General features: G+C 41.6%; 1 protein-coding gene and 1 long non-coding RNA gene across 3 annotated transcripts in view; one reads left to right on the plus strand and one right to left on the minus strand.

Moving 5' to 3' along the window:
* CNPY1 (canopy FGF signaling regulator 1) overlaps positions 1–26,095 on the plus strand; it is a 59,129-nt gene extending 33,034 nt beyond the window's left edge. The window contains exons 1-4 of one of the 2 annotated variants that reach the window (XM_083406818.1): positions 14,259–14,518; positions 15,100–15,303; positions 16,974–17,070; positions 23,065–26,095. In XM_083406818.1, coding sequence (XP_083262944.1) covers positions 14,402–14,518; positions 15,100–15,303; positions 16,974–17,070; positions 23,065–23,102 — 456 coding nt within the window. In that variant the 5' untranslated portion in view covers positions 14,259–14,401 and the 3' untranslated portion in view covers positions 23,103–26,095. Of the gene's footprint in view, positions 1–14,258; positions 14,519–15,099; positions 15,304–16,973; positions 17,071–23,064 lie in introns of those variants that run through there. The other variant, XM_083406817.1, reaches the window with a different exon arrangement.
* The window catches only part of LOC310661138, a 29,011-nt gene continuing 25,804 nt past the window's right edge, over positions 24,140–27,346 (minus strand). Inside the window, exon 5 of the long non-coding RNA XR_014503768.1 lies at positions 24,140–27,038. This is a non-coding gene — a long non-coding RNA (uncharacterized lncRNA). The remainder of the gene's footprint in view (positions 27,039–27,346) is intronic.

The following is a 27,346-nucleotide window of genomic DNA, read 5'->3' on the forward strand; positions in this document are numbered from 1 at the left end:
CCCTCTCAGGTGGGCGCCATTGCCATTCTAAGAGAACAAGGGAGAGGTTCGTGGTGTGCTCCAGCACATCTTTGTCTAGAAAAACAGCACTGCTAATAGTCCATTTCTCTTGTGCAAGCGCATCCATATTACCTATAACAGTAATGTCTCGCTCTGAATGTAACCAACCTGTGTGAAAGGACTCTATTATTTGAAAACAGTGACGCCATATGTACTTTTGTTCCCTAAGAAATCCTTTAATTAAAGCATATTTTTAAAAAGAAAGAAAGAGAGGAAACGATTTGTTTGTCCATTTACCAGTGTTCTCTCCCTCTGCCCCTCCCTCTCATTGTCTCCTTCATGAAGTTGTTTTCAATGTTTAAATCAATCATTAGACTCTGTTTATTTCAGCAAAGGACTTAATTCTTCAGAGATATGTGCCTGGTCCCCAAAGGCTATGATACGAACATGACCTTTGGTACCTGTAAATGTTGTGCAAGAAAGCTGCCTTTCCTGACAGCTGTGGTGATAATCCCCTTTGTCTCTCTTAAGTGATAGCTGATAAGTCCGTGCAGAATTTGTTTGCTGTATTTCTTTCTCCACAAGGTTAAATTACCCCAAAGAGGGGGGGAATGTGGAAAAATACAAGTCCGCCCCCCAAAAAAAAGAATTTATTTTGGAAGGAAGTTGAGTCATTGTTTCAATCAGGTTTAGCTAAAAGTGAGGAGGGGAGAGAGAGAGAGAGAAAAAAAAAAGAGGTTCACAGGCCTGCTTTTGAAAATAAAAGTCCTTTCAACAGAGAGGTTAGGAGCGAAATGTACCACAGGAAGTGTTCAGAACGCAAAATGACTTTTTTTTTTTTGCCATTTTCCCCTCACAGCAATGTGTTTACCTGAATAGCTGCTGCTAGAAGAAAACACATACATTTTCTGTAAAGGGAAGGACTGTAGGAATCAAATGTCCTTGGCACAAATTATGTTTTAGGTGTGGTGGAAAATGCCTCTGCCATGCTCCGCGCTGGCCAAAGGTGTGTGCAGAGAAGGATCACTTTAACTGCCTTCCTGAAGCAGCTGAGAATTAGTTCCCAAGGACTATTGTTGGGATTTTTTTAAAGACGCAGATGCATTCTGTTTTCTCAAGTGTGATAGTTTCGGAGTCCACGCCTGAAGACTTTTCTAGGTCATACTTATTCTTGTTGGCGTTTTTTGGCATTCACATTTGATGGCCAGACATTCCAAATGAGAATATTGTAGCAATAAATGCGCGTCTACTCTGTGTTTGGAATCTGAGGCTCTGGGGAAGAATGCAGGTTACAGATTAGTCTTGAAGTATGCACATTATCTGCCCTCTTCCAGTTAATAGTATACATTGCAAGGTCCCCTCCTGGCTTAGAATGTGGAAGAACCCCTTTGTTGACGATTCGCATTTATGTATGTATATGTATGGGATATGTATTCTCTTTTCCACCCTGTTCTGTTCTTCCACCTGAAGCCCTTTTCCATCCATCCAGAATAGCATTAAATGACAGAGTCCACTGCACTGCACTTTATTGTATCTCTCTCTCCCTCCACCCACCCCCGGCTAGTATAGAAGGACGGATGAATGGGGTCATGCGCCAAGTCCCCTGCAGTTAACCATTATTTTTGGTGAATAAAGGATGGTTAAGGTTGAGTGGAATGTCAGCAAACCTTTCATCCCTCTTCCTTTCAGCTGTCTGTGTTCATACCCACAAGCCATACAAAGTTTCCTGGCTTGGTTTTCACATACGTGGCCAGCTGGCTCCTTCTGCATAATGCCTGCGAGTTTTCTTGGCAGGGCCCGGCACGTTTTGGACTCCATAGCTGCAGAGATTTCTACTTTGGTGCAAGTCACTTTAGGTCTGGCCTCTCTCCCCTTGTGTTTTAGAAGGCAGTGCCTGTGACCACTCATACATTATTACAGCGCAGACGTTTGATTTCCAAAATAGTGTTCCCTTCAGGCTGAAGGTGGAATTGGATAGGGCAAGGCCAGGCTGAGCCTGTCAGAATTAGGCCAGTCAGGTCTGGGGTGGAGTCTACATACATACGTGTGTGTGTGTGTGTGTGTGTGTGTGTGTAACTGATTCTGAAGAATGCTGGTTTTCCAGTACTAGTCAGCTGCTAGAATGAAGTTTTATTTATAAAATAATGGTTGAGCATTTTAGATAAACAACACATTTCAGCTGTCTGTTTCTATCAGTGCTGCCCCAACATGGCATTAGAAGAATAAAAGGGTAAAGGGGACCCCTGACCATTAGGTCCAGTCGTGGCCGACTCTGGGGTTGCGGCACTCATCTCGCTTTATTGGCCGATGGAGCCGGCGTACAGCTTCTGGGTCATGTGGCCAGCATGACTAAGCTGCTTCTGACGAACCAGAGCAGCGCATGGAAACGCCGTTTACCTTCCCGCCAGAGCAGTACCTATTTATCTACTTGCACTTTGACGTGCTTTCCAACTGCTAGGTTGGCAGGAGCAGGGACCGAGCAATGGGAGCTCACCCCGTCGTGGGGATTTGAACCTCCGACCTTCTGATCGGCAAGTCCTAGGCTCTGTGGTTTAACCCACAGCGCCACCTGTGTCCCTCATAAGAAGAATGCAATGTATCAAAGGACTGGTTGCAAAAGGGATGGCAAATCCACACTGGGAGATACTGTGTTACAATTGTTGGGTATCTCTTGTACCCTTGATGTGGGTTAGTCTGTGCACTCCTTGTTCACCACATAAAGCTGCTGAATTAGAGAGCTTGGCCGATGTGCAACATTTGCGATGCAAAAAGCACCTGGGAATTACCACCAGAAATGGTGTTCGTGTGCTGGGGGAGCGGCAGGAGTCCTTAATTTGCGCCACTTCCAGGATGAGTAAATATCCCAGCTAAAATTGGATGCGATACCAAAAAATATGGAAAGTGGGAGAAGGAACTCTGGTTCTAGGAATAGCTAGCACTTCCACCAGGACTCTGTGCTTACCTGTCAGTAGTCTGTCAAATCTTGGGAAAGCAAAAAGACATTCCTGGTGTGACACAAATAGTATTCCTTCCTGAATACCGGCTCTTCTTCCTTTGAAGTCCCTCAAAAGTGATTCCTCCTGCAGTTTCACAAACATACAGCATTCATTTTTGCACAGTTGTATCTTTTCCTGTGAGAGTCAAACAAAATAATTTTGTAAAGGACAGTCTCTGAGAATGACAGGCAAGCACCACCAAGCAAGGCCTGGGGGGAGCCTCTTTTGTGGGGGACGGGGATGGTGCAAACACTAGGTTTACGTTTGTCTTGGCGGCAGCTCAACAAACCAACAGGCACCACCAACCCTCTGAAACGACACCATTGCTCTGTAGGCAAGACCTAAGGCTACCTCTCCATGGAAGCTTTTTGTGTTTGTGTTTCTGGTTTTGCTAAATAGGAGACATGGGTACAATGGATATAGCATGGGAAAGCATGAGAGAGCCCCTCTGGACACGGTTTCCTTGTGGGAATATTCTACAAAATGTCATGGATGCAAAAGTGCATTCATAGTGGATTTCTACTACTTAGGCTGTCCACACATTCCACTTTATTAGTTTTGTGATGGTTCCTCAGTGGTATTGCATTATTGCCACCTGGATAGGAAACCTTGCACTATAAAGGTAAAGGTACCCCTGACCGTTAGGTCCAGTTGCAGACAACTCTGGGGTTGCAGCGCTCATCTCGCTCTATAGGCCGAGGGAGCTGGCGTTTGTCCACAGACAGGTCATGTGGCCAGCATGACTAAGCTGCTTCTGGCGAACCAGAGCAGCGCACGGAAACACCGTTTACCTTCCCGTCAGAGTGGTACCTATTTATCTACTTGCACTTTGACGTGCTTTCGAACTGCTAGGTGGGCAGGAACAGGGACTGAGCAACGGAAGCTCACCCCGTCGTGGGATTCAAACTGCCGACCTTCCAATCAGCAAGCCCTAGGCTCTGTGGTTTAGACCATAGTGCCACCCCATACAAGCACTATACTGCAACAAAAACAGGACCAACCCCATGCCACCCACCAATACAAACCTGGAACATCCATGCTTTAAGACATTGCAGAATTTTAGCAGGAAATTAAGGTACCGGTACACGCAGTGACTGGAAACACAGGCCCTCTAAGTGTCCCTATTTTCCAGGGACGTTCCTGATTTAGAGAAGCCCTCCCAGTTTTGGATTTGATCCCAGAATGTTCCACTTTAGGATGTCCCCATTTTCATTGGAGAAATGTTGGAGGATATGGAGTTATCCAGCCCTGGAGCCATCTGAAGGCAATCCTGTATAGGGAAGTTTTTTTAATGTTTAGTGTTTGTTATGTTTTTATATATGTTGGAAGCTGCTCAGAGTGGCTGGGGCAAGCCAGTAAGATGTGTGGGGTATAAATAGTAAAATTATCGTTCTGGAATGGGACATCCCTGTTTTCATTGGAGCAGTGTCAGAGGGTATGGAAACGAAGCAGTGTCTCTGCCCCAAAACTTTTGCAGATGCAAACAGCGTTGAAAGCAGAACTGCATATCACCTCCTTGATTCCATCACCAGCACATATCATCGTGAATGCACGATAAAAAAAGACAGCTGGAGGGCCCTTTAAGTGTTCCACCTCAAGTGGTATTTTCGTTTCCTGTTCTAGAAGAACCAAATGAATCCCTATACAAACCGAGAGGGTGCTCCTGAACCTCCTACTATAAAATGAAGAAATTGGGGGTAGAGCTATAGTGTCTGTGGGAACAGGCACAGCGACTTCCCTTTGAGCTGTCCTATTCTGTCCCGCGGTCTGTCTGCATGGACAGCCTGCCCTGCCCACACGGGACCTTCTCATCTTCAGGGAATACAAATTCAGGGGCAACAGGTATGCCGCATAGCTTCCAAGGACCACGAAAAGGAAAACCTTTTTGGTTTCTTAAAAAAAACTTGTGTGCCATTGTTTTAAACTAAAGCTACTTGAAACAGAATGAGATGTGATGTGTGTGTGATTTTCCTGTTGCTGGTTTTACACATCACGTGCTGCCTCTCCCGAACTTCCTTGCTTGGGGGGCAGGTTTGGTCTAGCAGCAGTTCTTTGTGGGGATCCGGGAGTGGCACAGCCACACCAGAGACTGTCAGTTTTAGGCACTCGGAAGAATCCCATGGATTCGGCACATCTGCTGCTCCCCCGAAGCCTCTGCATGGAAGCACCCTGAGGAGGATCTCGAGATGTCAAAAAGCACTTTCCTGCATCTGAAGGTTGCTTCAGGCCTCTCAGAGAAGTTCACCGTTATACTTCCAGGAGAGGAAAGTCAGAAGCGGGGTGGGTAGGGGGCAGGGAATAGTTTTGTATTTTGATTGCTTTGCTTTTCCTTTGACTGTCTGCTTATTATTCACATGTTGGGCAATTTTAGAATGTGCATTAGAGAATGTAAGCAATATGTTAATCAGCCAGTGTACAACACACAGGAAAGGAGCCGCTAACGAAACTGATTTTTAGCTGAAGTAGACAGTGCTGCATATGATTTAATTGGGGGAGGTAGGAGGTTATGTTGGATAATACTTTTTTTGGGGGGGGGGTTCAGTGACTGAATACATAAGATTAGCTACAAGTTAAGAAAATGAACTACAGTGGTACCTTGGGTTAAGAACTTAATTCATTCTGGAGGTCTGTTCTTAACCTGAAACTGTTCTTAACTGGAAGCACCAGTTTAGCTAATGGGGCCTTCTGCTGCTGCTGCACCGCCGGAGCACGATTTCTGTTCTCATCCTGAAGCAAAGTTCTTAACCCGAGATACTATTTCTGGGTTAGCGGAGTCTGTAACCTGAAGCGTCTGTAACCTGAAGCGTCTGTAACCTGAGGTACCACTGTAAATGTATTAAGTAGTCAAAGGGAAGCACCTTCAAGTTTCAACTATTTCTGCAGGGGACGTAAAAATGACTTTCTTCAGTTGAGATCAACAGGATTTAAGCAAACTTCACTTCTAGCTGCCTATCGCCACTTTCTGAAACTGGCATGGGCAGCTTGATCCTATTGGTTGCCGCACTGGGACAATGACTCATAGGATCAGAAACCAGGAGAGTCCTTGTGTTTCTGCTGTGGCTGAATCCGAGTCTGAGTCCTGGTGCAGCAGAAGCCACCATTATCACCGTGGTGACATTGCTGTTCCCCATTACCCGTGTAGGCGACTGGCAAGACTTGACAAGAAGCTTTGATGGGACAGGGGACAAGAGAGCAAACACCATTTCTGGAGCCATGTGCGGTGTTCTGTAGACTTACTTTGGTGGCCGCAGCTGTGCTGAGGGCTAAAACAGTTGTGATGATAGCCACACAATTAGCAACTGCATTTCCCCCCAGCCGCAAAGTAAATAGCTGCAGGATGGGAGCTGGTGTCCCAATCCATCAAGGAGAAAATCCCCTTCTCCTTTCCCTTGGGCCTGGTCTGGATTGCCTCCGTAACTGCTATTGACTCAAAACAACCAGTGGCATAGCGTGGGGGTGCAAGGGGGGGCCGGCTGCACTGGCCGCAACATCTGGGGGGGCGCGCTCGCACTCGCAGCTCTCTGCCCCTACCTGGCTCACTCACTCTCTCTCACTGCAGTGCTGGCTGTGCGAATCCGATCCGAGCCGCCGGGTCGCCACCCACTGTGGAGGGGGGGGTGCCAGGTGTGCGGTGCAGTGCGGAGAGAGAGCGAGGGACTATCTGGGGGAGGGACAGTGCAGCGGGTGGGGGGCATAAATTACTTGCCTTGCCCCGGGTGCTGACAACCCACGCTACGCCACTGAAAACAACAATGACAAGGAGGCAATCCTAACCCTAATCCTAGCTTCTGCCACACACAGAGACACACAGACACACACTACTGCCAGTAAAGGGTGTTCCAGGGTGGGGCAGAAGGGAGCTGGCCATGCAGACTCTTGGAGATGAGCCCAGTTTGGGCCCCTGTGCTATGATAGCTTGGCGCTGGCGCAGCAAGAAAATGCTGAAAATCCACCTCCTGGCTTGTTTGACGTGGTAGTCTGTACCGCCTGACATTAGCTCTCCAAGGTTTGGGCCACTGTTGTCCAACCCTAACTGAAGACACTGCAGAGTCAACCTGGAACATCCTGCCTGCAAAGTGTGCCCTTCACTACGGAGCTGCAGCCCTGCCAAGGTGGCTTGGACTTCCAGAGGCACACCTTGAGTGGATTTTTAGTCACCTAGGGAGGCTTAAAAAAAAGTTTACAGATGCATCCGGTGAGTTCCCTGTGAACAAATTCACACTGCATAATAATAATAATAATAATAATAATAATAATAATAATAATAATTTATTATGTGTACCTCACCTCACTCTGGGCAGCTTCCAACAAAGATTAAAAATACATCAAAATGTCACACATTAAAAACTTCCCTGAACAGGGCTGCCTTCAGATGTCTTCTAAATGTCAGGTAGTTGTTTATCTCTTTAACATCTGATGGGAGGGCGTTCCACAGGGTGGGCTCCACTACCAAAAAGGCCCACTGCCTGGTTCCCTGTAACTTGGCTTCTCGCAGTGAGGGAACCGCCAGAAGGCCCTCGGCGCTGGACCTCAGTGTCCGGGCAGAACGATGGGGGTGGAGACGCTCCTTCAGATATACTGGGCTGAGGGAGCTTGATTCACTTTAACAAGCAAGCTGTTCATCTCTCCTCCAGAAGACGAGAGGAAGTATCTTAAACTGATTCAGACCACTCACAGTTCATTGTGCTTGCTGTGGTCTGCACAGACTGGCAGCAGCTTCCCAAAGTTTCAGCTGGAAGTTTTTTCCCCCAGAGTTGCCTTTTATTACCTTCATGTCTCACCTTTCCACCAAAGGAGCTCACACGCCATCCATGGTTCTTCCTTTCCCGCTTTTGTCCTCACAACCCTGTGAGGTAGGTTAGGCTGAGGGAGAATACTGGGCCTAAGGTCACCCAGTGAGCTTCATGGTTGAGTGGGGATCATAACCCAGGTCTCCCAAGTCCAGCACTCAAAGCACTGTCTCACACTAGCTCTCCTTGCAGAGTTTTCAGGATTGAATCCAGTACCTTTTGCATTAACAGCATGCGTTTTATTACTGAGTAACAGCCCTTGTGGTATTTGCAAGACTGGAAATGATCCACAGAGACAGAAGGAACAAAACTCAGCAGTGTGCTCCTACCAAACTACAGTGTACCTTGGTTTATGAACTTAATCTGTTCTGGAAGTCCGTTCTGAAACTGAAACTGTTCTTAAACCGAGACACGCTTTCCCTAATGAGGGCTCCTGCTGCCGGTGCCCTTCCACCGTTTGCCTTCCGTTCTTAGACTGAGGTAGAGTTCGCAAACCGGACACTACTTCCAGTTTTGCGGAGTTTGTAAACTGAATCAGGACTGTTCTGAAACCGAGGTACCACTGTATATACAAAGCTGGCATCTAGGAGAATCACCACAGAATGGGAAGACGTGGTTACAGTATTGGGAAGGAAGGCAAGCTGAGGATAGCTTTTCCTGGAGAAAAGTCAGAACAGCCAAGGAGAAGGAACCTGCAGGACTGAGACGGTATAAACAGCAGGCCAGAGGCGACTGCTGATGACCATTGAGGTTGGTGGCATAGAGAGGGCAGGACAGCAGATGTTTGGCAGACCCAGGGTAGCGATAGGTGGCTCTAAGGGGATGCAGAGCATTGCATGGCTACAGTCCTCTGCACATTCACATGAGACTAAGCCCCACAGAATGCAGTGGCCAAGCAGGCTTGGATGAAGCTCTGTTATCAGTTGCCCACATCCTTTTCTTCGAAAAGTACACAAAAACCACACGCAGCCGTATTAACAAGCGTCATCCAAGTCATCAATAAAAGAAAAAGGGGGGGGGGAAATCCACTGAACATGGAGTTTTATTTTGAATAAAGATGCTTTGGGTTGGGCCTTAGGTTAACATTTTTCAGGCCACTGTTCTTAACCAAAAGACAACAAGGTATGCATCATCATACAAATACGATATATTTTGGAAAGTCGCTTGTCTGTTCACTATTCATTTGGACGCCTCTTAAGAATTGCAACCAAATTTTGCACGATGGTTCCTGAGATCAAGGAGCAGGTTTTCATCTATGTTTGGATACCATTGGACACCATTTTGAATCAACATGATGTACTGATCCATTTCAGAACTTCCCTGATTTTAACCACTAATCTCGTTTACAGCACTGATATTTTTCAGCGCCATAGATTTTCCAAGTGGCGCAGGGTACAAGGCTGCTAGTAGGTTATAAAAGATCAGACATTACTTTACAAAGTATAGTACGAGTCTACCTCTATGTTTTAATTGTGCGGGGGTTTGGCAGCAGCACCCAAAAGATTCAATCCTTTCTATTTTCTATTTCTACTGGATAGCAACAAATCCATTTTATGCTGAGAATCATCAGCTCCTTGCTGATAATTAAATGATCCAGTTGTTGCATTCTAATTTCTGCGGCTTGTAGCAACCAGTGTTACTCCCATTGAAATTAATGGACATGACTTACGTAGCTTAATGAATTCAGTGGGTCTACTCTAAGTATAACGGAGGTGGACACAACCTTGTGTTTGTATCTCGCAGTTTATCAAGTAGGACACTAGAGCATCAGTCAAGTCTTCCCTCCATAGTCTGACTCTCATAGGTTCCCACCCATCCTCCGACTCCCAAATCGGCCATCTCACTATTGCAGAGGTTTAGTACAGGTAAAAACAAAGGCAGATCGTTGCTCTGTTAACTTGATTGTTTTTATCATGGACATCATTTTACATGAAAATTGTTTTACATGAAAGAATACAATATTCAATATAACATAGCATACGGCGGTTGTTGTTGTTGCTCCTGTGCTGTTTGAATGAGCCTAGAATTACACACTGGATATTCTGTCGCTGTTTCTTGGTGCAATGAGTGCGCATTCGGGAATGGACCACGGAAAAAATTGTTTTAGGGCTGGCGTTGGTGGTGGTCTCACATGAAGTGGAACGCAACTGTTGCTTATGCAGCCAGCTCTGGAGTAACAGAGCCTGCCTTTCTTCACTACCGAGGAAGGCTTTTAATTCCAGATGTTAGAATGTCAGTGTTTGTTACTGTAAATGAAGTTACGCTGATTAGTTACAGCACAAAAGCTAAAGTACTTTCCGCTGCTCGGATCACGACTTTTAATAACGATGATGGGGGGGAGGGGCTTTCTCCATGAATTTGCCTCTCTTATATACATCTCTACACAAGTGACCACAGTATTCCATTGGGAAAACTCCTACTTAAAAATAAAATAAAATACGGTAAATAAATCTGAGCGAACAATGTTCGCAGGCTAAAACAGGGAGCAGGATTTGTGTTTGCATGCGAATGAATGTTTCCTGCTCAACGTCACATTTTCGTAATAAGCTTGTGTTTTTTTAAAGCATAACTTTCTTTGAAATTTTCCTGTTGGTGAATAAAGTCTCTCTCTCTCTCTCTCTTTTTTAATTAAGCAAGCCCAGGTGGTAGATCCACACAGCAAACACATTTTTCCAACCTTTATTATGCCTCGTTATAATTCTCTCCTTTAAAAGGATTTCTAATTATATTGTCTAATAAAACTAAACCTTGGAGATCATTTGCATATTATATGAAGAAATCTCATACAACAAACTCACAGTGGATTCAATTAACATAATAGCTAATTATATATCCCATCAGCCTTTTGAGTAGTTCGGCATTCATGTTTCTCCTCTTCTAGCCTAGAGCAAAGGGGAAGGGGGAACGGGGCTTTTGGAGTTCTCACTTTTAAATATTGACTCTTAATAAATATCGGAAATGATTGGAATACTTTTGTCAATTATAAAGCTTGTGATTAAATGACATGAAACACTTTTTTAAAACACTTGTTTCCAAATTCCTGGAATCCCACCCCTCCACACAGTTAAGTCACTAACTTCTGAACGCTTGTTAGAAGTGAACTTACTCCGATACATGGGTGGTTGAACATACGTAAACATGCTTGCATAATTCATACATACTGCAACACTGACGGAGGAAGAGGAAGGCGGGAGGGAAAGAGAGAGAGAGAGAGAGAGAGAGAGAGAGAGAGAGAGAGAGGGAATGGCTTTCACATGGAAAATACTTGATTGGCACTCTGGATTTTGGAAGATGTCCATCTGCAGCCGTTACATTTTTATTTTTCTTATCCCATGCCCACAACCCAATTGCATTCTTGGCTGGTTATGGTCTCTATCAAGGCACAAATTTACAACGAGATTAGCAGAGACATAGTAATGAACTGGCTCATGAGCTTCCTTGTAATTGACTGTTATGAAGGTGTCATCTCTGCAGCCTGTAATGAATTCTCCATCGTGGGGCTTAAAATTGGCTAAAATATTCTGGAACTGATTTGCCTCTCTATGTGCACATGACCATGTGTGTCGTAGCAGATATTAACTTTCTCTCTCACTCACTCACTCGCTTTCAGCATTTTGAAATATTGGAAAGATCAGCTTACTCCCCCCCTCCCCATGTCAGACATGCTTTGAATGATCAGCAGCACTGTGGGATTTTTTTAAAAAAAAAAAATCTGGGAAAAGCTTGGAGAAGTCCATGCAGTGCTAAAATTTGCACAAACAACAAAAACCAACGGGGGTTAGAGGGATTTTGGTGGGAGGATATACCATCTTGTTGTTTTTCAAAAAATAAATAAATGATAAGCTAAAAGTTTGATACAAAGTAAGATGCCTTTCTCTTGTTACAATGATGGCTGCCTTGTTATTCATATTTTAATGAGCTTACTATCTCTGCGACAGCTTTTTCGGGATGGAGTGAGGCCCACATCTCCGGTGTGACTACAATGGGAGTTGCTTTATTGACAAGTACCATTCAAAATCTTCAGAGTCTCCAAAGAAAGGCTTTCATTTTCTGCCACATGCCTAAATGCTTCCCCCCCTTTTTATTATTGAGGCAATTTTAAAGCATCCTTAACTTTGGGGGGGGGGGAAGGATGTTGCACTGGTAGTAGTCGTGGCTGGGATATATTTGTTGAGAAAGTATATACCTCAGGGAAAGACATTTAGTTGAAATGCAAATTGCTGTTGCTTACTAATCAAACCAGGTTAGCTAAAGAACTGGCAAAAATCGTACCTATTTTATTTGTGGTATTTATGGGTGTGTGTGTGTGTGTGTGTGTGTGTGTGTTGTATATTTCTATATAATAATAGCACCCACATCTGTATGGAAGGGTGATTCAATCTCCCAACAGTTCGGGGGGGGGGGTAAGGAAACTAGTCTCACACTGAGTGAACTCTGTTCATTTCCGAAAGGGGTGGGAAGTGGTTTGAGAAAATGAAATGTTTCTAGTAACTGTGATCAGCCACTGTGCCAATCCTACTGATCATTACTACTTTGCTAAATATAAAAAGAGGATATTGAAATGCACATGAAATCCATAAGAGTCCTTCATTGGTTTCGGTTTCAAATCTCACACGGCATCCGATCGGCTTGATCTGAATCAAACTCTACATAAGTTGTATGCTGCAAGTACAAGATAAATACTTGGGTCTCTGAGCCAGTCTCACTGTGTATGGCAACATCTGGACACACAGGCAACAGGGGTAACCGGGCTGATTGTTTCGTCTGTTATCATATTTGTTGTAAACTTGGTTTAAAAAATGTTATGTCATAGAAGTGCATTCCAATGTCATAGGGCACAGATCAGCACATGGCTAAGCATGCTTAACTGTCACTGGTGTCAATGGGACAGAAATATGCTTATGCTTGCATTGAGTTGTTGACTTTCATATTTTCTGAAGTTCTCATTTGTATGTCTCCAGTCCGAATCCCCTCGCAGTCCATTGTGGCATTTGCTGCTTATCTGAGGCGTGTTTTTGGTACTTCATTGGGTTGGATTTAACCAACTGAGGAATAGAGGAATATCTTCTGAAAGAACTTTTTTCCCTGCTCCAAGCTTCACAAGATACCCATCCTGCTGTTATGGAAATGCTACAGATCATTTTTCAATCAGTCCGCTGAGATAGAACTTGTGCATAATTCTTCCTGTCATATTTAATTGTCCTGCATTTTTATTTAGGCTTGAAAACTAACTATGCCCCATAGTTAGTTTCATATCCTACGTCCTATTTTGAATGATGCCCTTTGCTCATAATCCAACACAGAGTTAAACAAGCACTGAAAGCGATGACCTGGAGCACTCTTAACCCTGTATGAGACTGTAGCCATGGCAGCTATAGGATGGTATAGTTGTGTCAGAGATAATAAAAACTCCCTGAACTTTAACACTCATTATTATCATTGCATCATGTGCTACTTTTGGTCAAATCCTTAGGCTCTGTAATAAGTTTTAGGCAAAGTTGTGTCTTGGAAAATGAAGACATTGCAGATTTCCAAAAGATGTGAAAGTAGCAGAAGAAAAGAAAAGCAGACAAGCAACTCCTTGTTTTATTATATCCACCTTGATTCTAAACATAATAAAGGAAGCTCCATTGAAATAAATGGAAATTACTTCCAAATAATGTCAGCGCATTTGGCTTTCTAACCCCCAAGCCATAAGTGCGGGGGGGGGGGGAGCAGTGTTGCTGAATTGCATATTCCACTTAATCTTTTGGGAACCATGCTGCTTGGTCACTGTTTATGTGCAAGTGTTTGTTTGTGTGTGAGAGAGGGAATAAGAGAGGAAGAGAGAGGGGAAGTATAATTCCATGTGTGCGCAGAACCACATTTGGGATAATCTGCTCAATTTACAAATTGGCCTTCAATATGGCGCTTGAAAATTTGCATCCAACATTTGCAGGGGGATAAAACCCACATCAGTTACCTTTTTGTTGCTCCCAGTTTCCATTAAAAAAAAAGTTTAGATTCCAAATGCAAAACGAGGCTGAGGCTGAAGGAGAATGTCTCATAAAAGGGCCCAGTTTAAGAAGCACAAGAGGTGGGGAGCAGAGGGGGAGGGGGAGGAGGAACCCTAAGCTTTAATTTTAATTCTTCTGCCTTTATTTATCTGATTTGTAGCCAGATGGTGGTGAAGCAAGGAACTCCTTTGTGTAAACGGAGCACACATATGAAAGTGCTTCTGTAATGTAATCATTGAGACCGGAAGGCTTCATACCGCGCCTGAAAAGAGACAATGGAGACTGGATATATCAACATTGCAGAAATCGAGTTCATTTGTGATTCAGTCCCTTTGACTATGGTTGTCATGATAACTTCCTACTTTGATCAGCAGAGGGTGGAGAGGGGGGGAGAAAGATCTTCTAAAGGCCCAAGGATGCAGCCCTGTTGTTTACTGTGCACTTGGCTTCAATTCACGCCCCCTTCCGGAAGAAGCAACAGGGATAGGCGCATCTTGCACCTTGACCTGTCTAGACGGGAGAGAAGTTTTTTGTCCCGGTTTCCAGGGATGAGGGCTGCTCTTTGACCTCTGCAGCACTAGCTGTTGAGACCCTCGCTAAGTATGTAGGTAGCGTCTAAATGTTTTCCCCCTCCGAATTCTTGCTTAATTCTGAAGGAAGAGGCATGGGCGAAGACATGGGCCAGCTGCTGGAAAATAAAGCTCGTAACAGTAGAACCTGGGAGAAGCTAAATTTTGTAAGCGGTTATTTTCTTTCTGCAAACCCCTGGGAGGCATTAAACAGCTGCATCTGAGTTGACGAACAGCAAGTAAGACAGACCAACTGAAGGACTGGGGGGGGGGGGGAGAGGGAGAGAGACTTTTTAGAAACTGCTCCCGTTAAAGAAGCAAAGCTGATTCCAACAAGAAATCTTTCAAGGGTACGTCCAGAAAACGTGGGCCATGCAAAGATGATTTTTCTCTTTTGATTTGCTGAGTCTTATACATCTTCTTTTAATAGCAAAATGTGCTTGCAAATCTAAAAGCTTATAATGGCACATTAGTCTATAAGGAATGCTTTATGAGAACCGTAAATGTTTAATTTATTTTTTTTTGCAAGTGTCATCGTAGATTCAGCTGACATTTTTAATTATGTGTGTAATATAATATGGGTCAACAATTATGCAGATATGGAGATCTGCTGACATTGCTCTGTTTCCTTGACCTGTGTAAGAGCCCTGTGCTTATAGCCTTCTGCCTTTGTGATATTTGGAAATTTCAGTGTATACAGATATATATATATATAGAGAGAGAGATGTAATTTTCTCCTTCCCTTTAGGTTGCTTTTACAAAGTCAGAGACCTTCTTAACGGACGTTTTGGAAAAGATATGTGATCGGATGAACGACTATCAACTTCAAGACGACCCAGTCACTAACAAAAAGATATTCAAGAGATATGCTCCTAGGAAAGACGAGCCAATCTACGCAGAATATAAAAAATACTTTTTTTATTCTGACGCTTATAAGCCCTTGAAATATGCGGTAAGACAACATAATAAACTGGTGACATTTCGGGCTGAATTGCTATTAGCATAATGTTTGATATTGTATATTAAATCACTTCACTCAACGTAAAGCCAGGGCTTTGATAATGCTACGCTGTTTCTGTAGGCTCTTTAGTACTTTGTAATTTATAACAACAAATGGTATAGCATGGTCTAGAAATGCAACATCATGACACACAGCACCTGTGTTGTATAGATAGATGCTGTTGACTCCATTTCTGTGTAATTGGTTGTTTAAACTAGAATATATATATTTTTTAAAAAATATATCATCTGCTTTACTGGCAATTATTTTTCAGTGCTATAGATCAATACTATGTTGCAGCTCTGTTTTTTAAGAAGTAGGCAACTATGATGGTAGGGTAACAATCCAAATTAATTATAATGTAATTTCAAATCTTTATTTGCTATTCAGAGTGGGAAAGGTCGCGTCTCCGCCTCTCTTTTCCTTGGGCCTTGTCAACAGGGTCCACATATATTCTGAGGGCCTAGAGTGTGTTGAAGCAAGAGGGAAGGTCCTAAGATGGCCTAGTGCCAAGTTGTTCGCTTGTGAAAGAACACATAATTTTTTCCTGTACCAGGCATCATTGTGCATTAGAGAATGCTCACTGTTCTGCTTTGTTTTTTAAGTATTTAAAGCAAAGGGGTGGCGGCGGCGGGAAGCAGGAACCTCAATCCAAAACTTAGCATGTGGAAGTAAAACTCATTGTTGTCAAAGGAATTTTCTTATGAGTACCAATGTCTTTAGATCTGGGGTGCATGTGCAATTGTAGTAGCTACACTAATGTGAATCCAGAAATATGATCTGTGGTCCAGTTTAATTGCTCTTGTTTCCTGTGACATGTTGAAGCAAATTATTGGATTTCAAAATCCTGTGTTTAAATTAATGTGCTAAAACTTTAACCCCCTATCCCTGTTATGGCGTATTCTGACTCTAACCTTTGGCGCTGGGTAAGAGTTGGCCATCCTCCACGGTAGATGTTTGGCCTCCTGATTAAACCCATTTGTTGTTGTTGTTTTTAAAGTGCATATGATGGGGTTCTTTCCGCTTTTGCCACAACCCATTTTGGAGTTTTGGGGAAAGCGGCATTTACACCTGTAAGTTTCAGACAAAATGGCCGAGGAGAGCTTTACTGCCTAACGCCCAAAGACATTTTTCAAGCACAGCGCCCTTGTCACTTTTGTACCATTTTGCAAAACATTAGCATTCTGCTAAAATGGAAAGCCGTGTGCGCAAATATATGTGTGTGCATACGTGTGTGCATCTATACAAACACACACATGTACACACCCATAGCGAGAATGCGGATATAATCATTTTTTAAAATATATATATTTAATTTAAACCAGTTGTATCGCCATTAAAGCAGCCTGCATTATGAGGAAACAATTACAGTAAAGTATAACCCTTATCATGATGCAAAGCATTATTTTCTTTCTTTCTTTTTTAAAGGAACCTAAATAAGCATATATTGAAATTCAATATAACTGTTAATTATATAGGGGGGGGAATAGAACAATTGATCAGGGTGCTGCACAAGCAAACAATCCCAAACAGTCTTTGTGAGGCGGTTCTTCCTTTTCTGCTCTGTGTAAATGGTCTTGTTTAGTTCTTTGCTGGAGAGCTGCTCTTTTTCTCCCTTTCAGTGCGAAACTATCATAGAACAGTATGAAGATGAAATATACTCACTTATCGCCCAGGAGGCAGACTTTCTGGCTGACAAGCTGTGCATTGAAAAATCAGGTACTGTGTCTGATGTAACATGTGCTGCTCTCTCTCAACAGCAACTCCCCCCCCCCACCTCCCCTCCCTTCAACCCAGTTGTATTGCTCGGGTGCAGCAAAAGCACTTGGGGGGGGGAATGTTCTGTAGACGGAAGATTCACTGACATTGCACTGCCGTGAACTGGGGGTAGAAAGTGGGATCCTCTAAACAGACTGAAAATTTGCTCATAAATTCTGTCATGCCACCTTTTTTTTAAACGCCAAGTGAATTTTCGTCAGGTATTACAAGTGCCAGGTTTTTTCCGTAGACATATATATGTGTATATGTGTGTGCATGCGTATGTAATAAATACACAATCAGGTGGGTGGGTGGGTGGGTGTGATGGCGATTGTGTGTGTGTGTGTGTGTGTGTGTGTGTGTAGATAAATAGAGCCACATCTTGCATCACAACATATTCCTTACATACAACGCTTGAGGTTGCCATCGTGAGCCGGTTGAGGCCAATGGCCCCAGATTTTAACGGTGCTGGGATGCACCCAGTTTTTATCTTTAGCAGTTTTTTTCCTTTTGTGATATCCTGGGAGTGGGGGGCGGGCAGTGGAATAGGAGCGAGAACAAATAAACATTGCAACGCTTCCAAAAGTATTTTGGTAGGCCACGTGCCCTTAAGCAGTTTCAAGATTGATTCCTGCTCAAATCACATTTTGTGGACTTGCGTACCCCCCCACACACACACCCCAAAAAAGAATTGGTACTTTTGCTTCATCCTTTAAATAGCAAATGCGTGGTTCTGTAGTGTGATCCAGAAGTTTCTAACTGAAATAATGCCCAGATAAATTATTCCCTGTTAGGAATATTCATTCATGTTTGTCATGCATCCAACTTGCTTTTTGTTTTACGTATTAATATTAAAGGCCAAGAAGGCCATTCTGCTTAATCCATTTCTGTCAAATTCTAAATAGATTTAGACCAGGCTTCACGAACCTGGTGCCGTCCAGGACTCATGGGTGTTGTAGTCCTAAACATCTGGAGGGCAGCAGGTTGGGAAAGGTGACATAGACCATCGCCTCTGGATAAAAACATTTTAGGAATAAAGAGTGAGTGAAAGAGTATGGGTGGAAATGTACATCTAACAATCACTACTATAATATTTAACAGGCTTTTAAGGTTCAAAATAACTATTATTAATTTCCAAAATAAGGGATATTAAAAGTTAAACATTGATGGAACTTAGGAAGTGTCCGTAGAAGTTTATTTTCTGTTTTTAAGTATAATATGTAGGAGGACTGGAAAAGTGTAACTGTTAAAAAGTCTCCATTGCGACACCCACAGATAAATCATTTAAAAACAAAGTATTCCACGATGTTTCTTTTGATCAGGGCATCATCTATATTGCTTTTCTTAAAATATTAGAAAAGGCAGAGATTAAAGGTTGTTTTCAGAACTCTGCATGCATAGTCTGTTATTTCCCCACCCCCAAACTATATGGAGGCGAAGAGAAAAGGGCATTGAAGAGTAAAGAGAAACTGGGTGAACGGTCTGAGCAGATTTTCTCCGACTCACTGATCTAACTCTCAAACTTGCCCGGAGTTTTAGGGCGAAGTAATTTGCAGTCACACTGAAGCCAAAAGTATGTTGAAAGTTGTGTGTAATGAATTCTGTTTCCTGGGACAACTGGCAAAGTAAGCTTTTGCTTATGAAAACCCACGCCAAAGTAGGTTAGTAAACGTGCAGCCTGTGCACAATTACACAGGTGTCAGTCCTATTGAACATAGTAAGATTTACTTTCAAGAAAACTTGCACCAGGTTAGATAGTCTTTCGTCTTCTTTCTCGTCTCTCCTGGCTAATTTCATAAATCACAGCCTCCTTGGTCAGTTATATGTATATGCATATGTATATGTATACACACTTTTATTTCATTTTAATAAAAGTGTATACAGTTATCCTCGGCATTCTGATTTCCTTAAAAGAACCCCCGGGAAACTGACTTGCCTCATGAGAACTTGGGTTTACTATCATCCCACTCAACGGGACTCATTTCCACATAATCCTGTTTAGAATTGTGGCTTTAGATTGCGATTCAAAGCAGGCTTACTTGGAAGCAATTTCTTCTGAAATCAATGGGTCTTCAAAGAAGGCATAGTTGGGACTGTGACAAAATACAGCCAACACCAGAAGGGAAAGGGGCAAGCCTTCACATCGGCTGGAGGGATTCAAACATTTGGGTCTCGCGGAACCAAATAACTATCAGAGGCGTTTTCTTAAATAAATATATAAGAGCAGCAGTGGTAGTTTTGCTATTTTTGCCTGGACCTGGCTTGAGAGGAAACAAGAAAATACAGTGCAAGAATAGAGCAGTCCTTGTGCCTGACCTTGTAAAATCTCACAGGACTACAAACATGGCAGACATGCTAAAGAGAAACTCCACAAAATGCAAGGGAGAAAGGAAAGCAGCCAGCCACACTATCTGACTCCCGTTTCCATATGGGGAAGGAGAAAAAGAAGTTTGACATTAAAGAGAGCTCCCAAACACATTTCTAGAGAAAAACGTTTAGTTTTAAAGAAAGAAAGAAAATAAGAGAAGCCATGGCATTCAGCTTTCAGATTAATTCAGATCTACAACATCATCAATGGAGGGAGATAAAACTGCTTAGCTTTAGGGAAGCCAGAAGCATCTCACCTTAGCTTCTGGTAGGGAGGGAATCTGATTCCAAATTGGCAGGAGAATCACATCGGGCAATCAGAGAAGTATAAAAGTAAAGTTCTCCAGGAATCCCTGCGCAGAGGCATCGCATAGACCGGGCTAAGTGGCAAAATATGGGGAAATCCTTGTTTATGCTTTCCCCCAGCTCTATTATCACATTACAACTTTGTTATAAATTTGTTTTGATGTTGGCAGCCATTCCCATCTGCTTGCAGCTTGTGTAGGGGTATATACTCAAGAAACTGTTTTCAATGTGTGCAGAGCTTTGTGAAAGATGAGCGCTTTCAGTCAACCAAATGCCCCACATAAAGACTTTGCCCATGGCAGTTCGTGGGGCTGTAAATTTCACTGGAAAATACAAAATACAGAAAGACAGTGCAGAAATATTTTGAAGTGTTGCACAAAGCAAAATTCAGAGAATATGATGTTATTTTGAGGGGCTCATAGGAACGATAACTTGTGCTATTACTGTGTTATCTTTTCCGTTGTATGAATGGAAAATATTCAGGGTCCTCAGTCTTGTTGCAAGGGGTGAAGAGGGAAATTGCACAGACTCCCTAAGAATTTGTCCAGCTGATGCTACCAATATGTCAGATTCAAGAAACATTTGCTGTAAAGATATACTGGCATTTCTTTGCATGTTTACATGACATTTGTGTTCCTTGTTGACTAAAGAGCAAAAAACATACACATCTTAAATGAAGTGTGTTAAAATGATGAAACTGTTTGATACAGACAACCGTGGATCAGTTATCTGTCAAAAGTTTTCTTTGATCTCACTAAAAATCTCTATACTACACTTTTCACAGACAGGGAATTAAAAAGAATGAAACACACAATGTGTGTTCTTTTTCCTGTTTTGCTTAAGCAACTGGGAGCTGTTTCTCAGGTTAATACTTTTTTTCTTTTTTCGTAAGCTGGAAGCTGAGATTTGCCACAGGACCAATGATCTTATAGGACCTTATGATCTTATCTTGCAATGAGTAGTTGTCCCTTTACATATCACAGTCTAGAAGATTTTGGGAAGATGGTGGATGGAAGGGCATGGATTTACGTAAATGACAACCTTTGTCATATCCTTGCTTTCCTGTTTACAGGGAGCCAAGCTAATTACACTGTTTATTGCAATTCAAATTAGGAGACTGGCCAAGGATATTCTCTAGGTTAAGGTATGGACTTTCATCAGTAGATTTACCACGGCAATATAATACACTACTCTAGATTTCAATTGCCCCCCAAAGTTATCATTAAGGTAACATAGAGACTTCCGTTGTAATAATCGCCTTCACATGCTCATAGCTCTGCAAAATTATTCTCTTTGGCTGGAGTTTTCCATTCTCATCCCAAAGGTGAATATATTTATGTATGTAGAAAGCTTGAGCAGAAACCATTCATGCATTTTTGAATTGCACAAGGGTAGAAAAATACATCCATTCTGCTACGAAAGCTGGATGTTTCCACTCCCCCCCTCTCTACCTCATTCCAACATGTCTATTATTCCTCTAACAGCAGAGCTTTGAAAGTTGATGCTTTCCAGGTGACTAGTCCTCACTGAGAGTTGCTCTTCAGGATGATTTGCCAAGTCCAAAGCAGTACAACAGAGTTCTAAATAATACAGCTCTGTTTTTGTACCTGAATTATGTTAGCGTTTCCGCTGCACTGTAGTATTCTCTGGGATATAAAGAAGATGTATTCACTTCATGGGTGTAATTTTTTAAATGAAACTTTATGGAGTTTCATAATTATCTCCCCTTACCTTTCGGAAAACAGTTTGGAAATGGCCAGGAAATAATTACAGTCTTTAATTATAGTCCTGTTGTACGGTGGGGTTCTGCAAACTCAAGCTTTGCAGGAACAAACATTACGGTCCTACTTGAAAGACCTTAGTAGAGCAACAAATCCATTGTAATTGGTTTCATTTCTTTTCTTTTGAACTGGTAACCATTTACTTATTGTGTGACACTGAAATTTCTATTTTGAGTTCTTACAGGGGAAATTTGCTTGCTTCAGTAAACCAGACTTACCCACTGTAGTTTGCTGGAGGACCTGTTGCCAAGTAACCTAGGCCCAGTTTTCTTGTCAAATAATAGGCTTAGAACTCCATCTTAACTATATTTACTCAGAAGTAAAGGCCCAAATTACAACAGGACATATTCCAAATAATTAGGTTCACAGTGCAACTCTATACATGCCTACTCAGAAGCAAGCCCCGTTGAGTTCAATGGGACCTATACCCAGAATCTCTCAATTCTGGTTTTGCTTTCATTTTTCCAGTCTTACGTTCAGATCTTTATATTTCCATATCAGTTTGCAATTTTTAAAAAAGTTCTCATGAAAATTCATCAGTGAGTTTCTCCTAATATGCACATTGTGCAAAGAACTTTACCCTAATATAATGCATGTTTATACATTATTTTCACTGTATATATTTTTATGCACGCTTTGCCCTAGTATATGCATTTTTGTACACATGGCTTAGTTGGACAGTTGCATCTCAAAATTCAGAGAAGTGCAAATTTCGAGGAATGGCTATGTTTCGATTATTGTATTATTGTTATTTTTTTGAAACTGAGATTTAGGCAGGTTCACCTTTAAATGCGAACCAAAAAGAATCTCTTTCCCTATCCCAGGTAAGTGTGTCTAGGATTGCAGCCATAGTTTTTAGATAACTTTGATATGTCCATATCTAGAAAACTCTTCATTTTCTAAGCTTGGAGTATCTTCTTGATATGTATTTCAAGGCAATTATTTTCCTTGAAGAAGTTTGTGCAGTGGGAAAACACAGAATGGGACAATGCTGTAGAGTTCATAGCGGAGTGAGGGAAACCCACCTCAAATGAGGATTGCATCATCAAATTAAAAGAGTTTTTTGATACATCCCTTCACCTGCCGTTTGCTCAAAGCTCAAAACTTCCAGAGAGCTACACACCTTTTGAAGTAGTTTATTTATTAATATACCCATAACAAAAATAAAAAGGTCGTGAAGATTTGCCAACATGAATCAATCAATATACAAACCGGGTTGCTCTGTTTTGTGGAGCCATGCCAAATCAGGGAAAAGAGCAGTCTGCTATCAAAGTAACATGGACAGATTTCTATGATACCTATAACCTGCCATTGTTCTTTGATCAAAATGTATGTCAAGATTTAGCATATTCTACATAGTTGTAACCCTGGCGAGCAATTTATTGCATAGTCGTGGCCAAGAGATTATGCAGCATGGAAAAAATGAGAAAGTTCAGTAATTGTAAGAGAATCAAATTGTTGAATACTTTAATGACACGGAACATTGTCCTTTCTCGTTCAGGTCTTTGTCCAAACCCCGAGATGCATGGTGAGCTCTAGAACAACTGGAGTCTGCTGCTATTACAGATGAAGAACGTCAAGTGAAATATCCCTACATTTTCTGCCTTCCATTAACCCTTATCTTTGTTTATGGTGGGTTGTTGTGTTTTTTTTAAAAAAGACATCCACCTTGATACTGATAATATAAAGTTGCCATCTGCACCAATTATTGAGGACACTGGACTGGGACTAGAATGGTCAGTGGTGAAAATTATTCCCAAGACTGTTGTGTCAGTCATGCTCTTTTTCAAGAACCCCAATGCTTGGTAGTAAGAGAATTTGTTCGCTCACTGGTAGAATGGTAACTCTTGCTTAACAGAAGATGGCCACGTGGATTGAAGCAAAATTATGGCGCTGTGTATTGTTAATCTCTTGTTTTAGCCAGTGTGGTTTTACCAAGTCATTGTGAATATATGAACCAGTTTTGATGATGATGATGATGATGATGATGTTCAGGGCTCATCTTAGACTGCTAGTGACACTGGTGTTGTCACACTGAAGTCAACAGAACTGTGCCAGTTTAAGTAAATGTCAACTGGTTCCTGTTGCTATAAATCAACTTTTTAGCAGAAGCTCTCTCAACATACCATCCTTTAGAAGTGATCTGATTTAAAGAAACTTACTTTGTTTAGTAGAAACCATTGACAGCATTTTGGGTGCTCTAGGTATTGGAAGAGATCACTGAGCAAAAAGTCTATCAAATAGCAGAATCTCTTGTTTAGAGGTAGAATCCAGCCAGCCCATAAGGCAGTTGCTTCTGTTCCTTGCACTCAAAACAAACGAAAAGGTAGAATTTAATGTGATCACCGTAAATTGCAATCAGATTGTAAAGAGGTTGTTTCAAAATGGGGAAATATCAGTGTGCCCCTGACGCTTCTTGCACCAGTAAACCGCGTCTAATAATTTTCTTTGATTGGATGGTATTTTATTACTAACTCGCACAATATGTGTGTTAATGATTTTCAACACTTTATAATGATAAAAGCCTCTCTCATTCAGTAATTGTTACTTATTGCTACTCTCAAACTTTCCCCCCGCTTTTTGGTGAATTGTTACTGAAGTTTGTTTTACTCATGGATCAAACCACATGCTGGCCTCCCTTAGTTTTAAAAAGAAGGGTTAGTGTGCAAAAATATTGTCTATATTTTGAAATAAGAGGTTTTGAAGTATAAAGTTTCCCACATTGGAAAAATAACTTCCAAAAATATATATTGTGTACAGTTTTGTTTTGAGGCTACTGAAAGTCAATCAAAATCCATTCCCTATAAACTTAGTAGAAAGTTGATAAAGGGATTTAAAAGAAAATGGTCATCCCTAAAACAGTGCATACTTAAAAGGAAACAGCTCGGCACTGAAATTTTAGTAAGGGAGATGTATAAAATGTTGCACTGTAGTAAGATGAAAAACCTATATATGCCTACCTTAAACATGGTTTATTTCAAGCCATCAACTGTCCTCTCATACTATTACACATTTTCATTGTTTTCAAAATTAATGAGTTCTTTTGAAATCAACAGAACTTAACAACTTTTTTGGTTTAGGAGTGGAATATCTGAGCCAGGAGAAAACTCTTGATGCTTTTTGGTCATTGTGAATTTTTATTAATTTTGTTTGAGTGGAGTCAACAATTCACTTTTTACCTTTCCCTTTATATCTTGTTGTGTGGTTTATGTTCCTTTCCACAAACCTTACATGTCACAGATGGTGGATTTACAATGACTGGCAACTGATATTACTGACCCTGACCCTGATATTACTTGGAAGTAAACACTATCGATATCAATGGATATCCTTCTGAGTAATGTGCTTAGGCCCATGTGTTAGTCTCATGGCAGTGGATATGACTACACTGGCTTACATTCAATCCTACCTATCTCAGCTTAACTGGATTGTGCAACATCAGAGCCACAAGCCCCAAACCCTAAGTCCAATTACTTGGAATTATAATCCATTAAAGTCATTGGAACTTACTTCCAAATAGATAAGTTTGAATCGGGGCGATTGCCTGTAAACCTCCACCTACATCCACGTAAACAGAAACCACTGGGTCCACAATGGGTACTTAAATATTATTTTTAGCAGCATGTTTTGTCAACAAGATTTTCCTCAGTTTTATATTCATCCTTTGTCTGTGTTGAGTAGTAACAGTCTATTGTCTACCTCAGCAAATGACATTAAATTTCTTTCTTTCATTTAAATAATACATTTTATCTAATTAGTATGGTTTCTAGTCTGTTGAATAACAAAGGTGAATATACCAGTCAGTTTGAGGACTTTCATTTTGACATGAAACTATTATGCTTAGCAAACACCCCAAATATGAAGATGAAACAGAGAGGTTTCCAGTTGGCTTCATTTAGACAAATAGAGCTGGAAACTCCGTCCCTATTCATGGTGGATGGAAAATTAAATGGAAAGGGTCAAATTGCTTCCTTCACACTTCATGGAATCCTATTGATTTTTAGGGCAAAGATAAGGAAAGAACTTACCCAAAATCTATACTTTATATATATTAAAGGGGGGCATAATCAACTTCAAATCTCATCAGTTTATTTTAATTAGTGAGAAGTGGTCTCAGTATCCCAGTTAGTTTGGGGAATGGTGAAATCATATATATACCCTCTCAAAGAGAAGAAAATAAAAATAGGTCCGGTGTTTGCATGCACTATTCAGATGCCAAGGGAAAGATTCAGGGTTGTATGCAAGGCTAGTCATATTCCATGTAGACCCATCATAATTAATTGACATTACTAACTTACACACATTCATTTCAGTGGGTATACTTTGAGTAAAATTTAGTTGAAAAAACCCCTCTATGGAAAAATCCAGTATATATGACTGCACATCAAAAGTCCTTTCAGACTTTCTGGTACAAAGTTAACCAATTGACAGTGTAAGCACTTCAAAACACTACTTTTTCCTCCTATTTCCATCTGTTCTAGTAATCGTCAACATTTCAGTTACAGCTGTCAGTAAAACTGTATCTGACTGAAGTATTTTTGTTTGTGTTTTCTTGAACGCCTACTTTTAGCACTTTGACACTGGGTTTATGCTTCGTTTACTGAGTAAATAATCTTTTATGATATACTGGCACTCTCACAGGATATGGATGAAAATCTAACTGCGCCCACTTTGCTTTTTGTTGTGTCTCCGGGACCCATATGTTGTCTTGAAGCCAGGCCTCCAGTGACAAGTTGATGCAGTTTTGATTGGGTTAGAAGGCGAGAACTTGTGGGCAGCTCTTTAGAACTGATGGTTGTGTCTTAAAGATAATTTTGTCATGTCCCCTTTTGAAACCTTACTAAATGACTTCAGTTTTATACGCTGAAGTGTATAAAAGGGCCTTATCACAAACCCATTGATTCAGTCGACGTTACTCCAGCACAGATCCGAGCCAAATTGGTTTGCATAATTTGCAGAGCGATTCTATACAAGTCCACCAAGACCCTTTCAATGGGACTTACTCTGAGGTAAGTGGGTATGTGATGGGAGCCTTGGCATGAGTATGGGCCCACATGTGCCTTAAATAAGGTTGAGACTTTGAAACCAGGTAAATGATGGAGGGACAAAAGAGCACCCAAAAGCTTCCATTGCAACAGCGTGAATATGCCACTTAAAAATATTGTTAGATAAATATAGAGTTAGAAAATGGCTCAGTGCTTAACGATAATCAGTGCCTTTTATTACATTATACAGCACATTATATTTCTACCAAACAACATACCATTAATGGGGGGGGAGAGAGAGAGCTTGGAGGGGGAGTGATTGAATCGCTTGTGCTCTTTGCTTCTCTTGTTGTCAAACATGTTTTCAAAACTGATGGCAGGGTTGACTGAAGCTTGTTTTGTTCGCATCATTTTGCCTTCATGAAGAATCTGGACAAACTGTGTCCCTAATAAGGCTTCTGCACAGAAGAGCTACCAGGTTTCTTTCAGACTAGGGAAGGACAAAAATAAAAGGTCAAAAATAAATAGTGTAACCAGTGCTTTTGTGTGTGTGTGATGGTCCTCGTTGTGTGCTGGCACACAGGGCACCGTTATCAAAATATGAGTACCTTGATAATGCACTTTTTACAAATAAAAGCACCGAGCTTCTGTTTCCATGCATCTTCAAACTTTGATTGGACGTGCCTAGAGCTTCTAAAAATAATATATATAACTCCATGGCAGAAGTACATCAGGCAGCATTATTACTAGGAGTATCTCAAGAGAAGATTTTTAAAAAAATAAATAAATATGAATGTT

This window comes from Podarcis tiliguerta (assembly GCF_965153285.1).
Source record: "Podarcis tiliguerta genome assembly, chromosome: 12".
Lineage (NCBI taxonomy): Eukaryota > Metazoa > Chordata > Lepidosauria > Squamata > Lacertidae > Podarcis > Podarcis tiliguerta.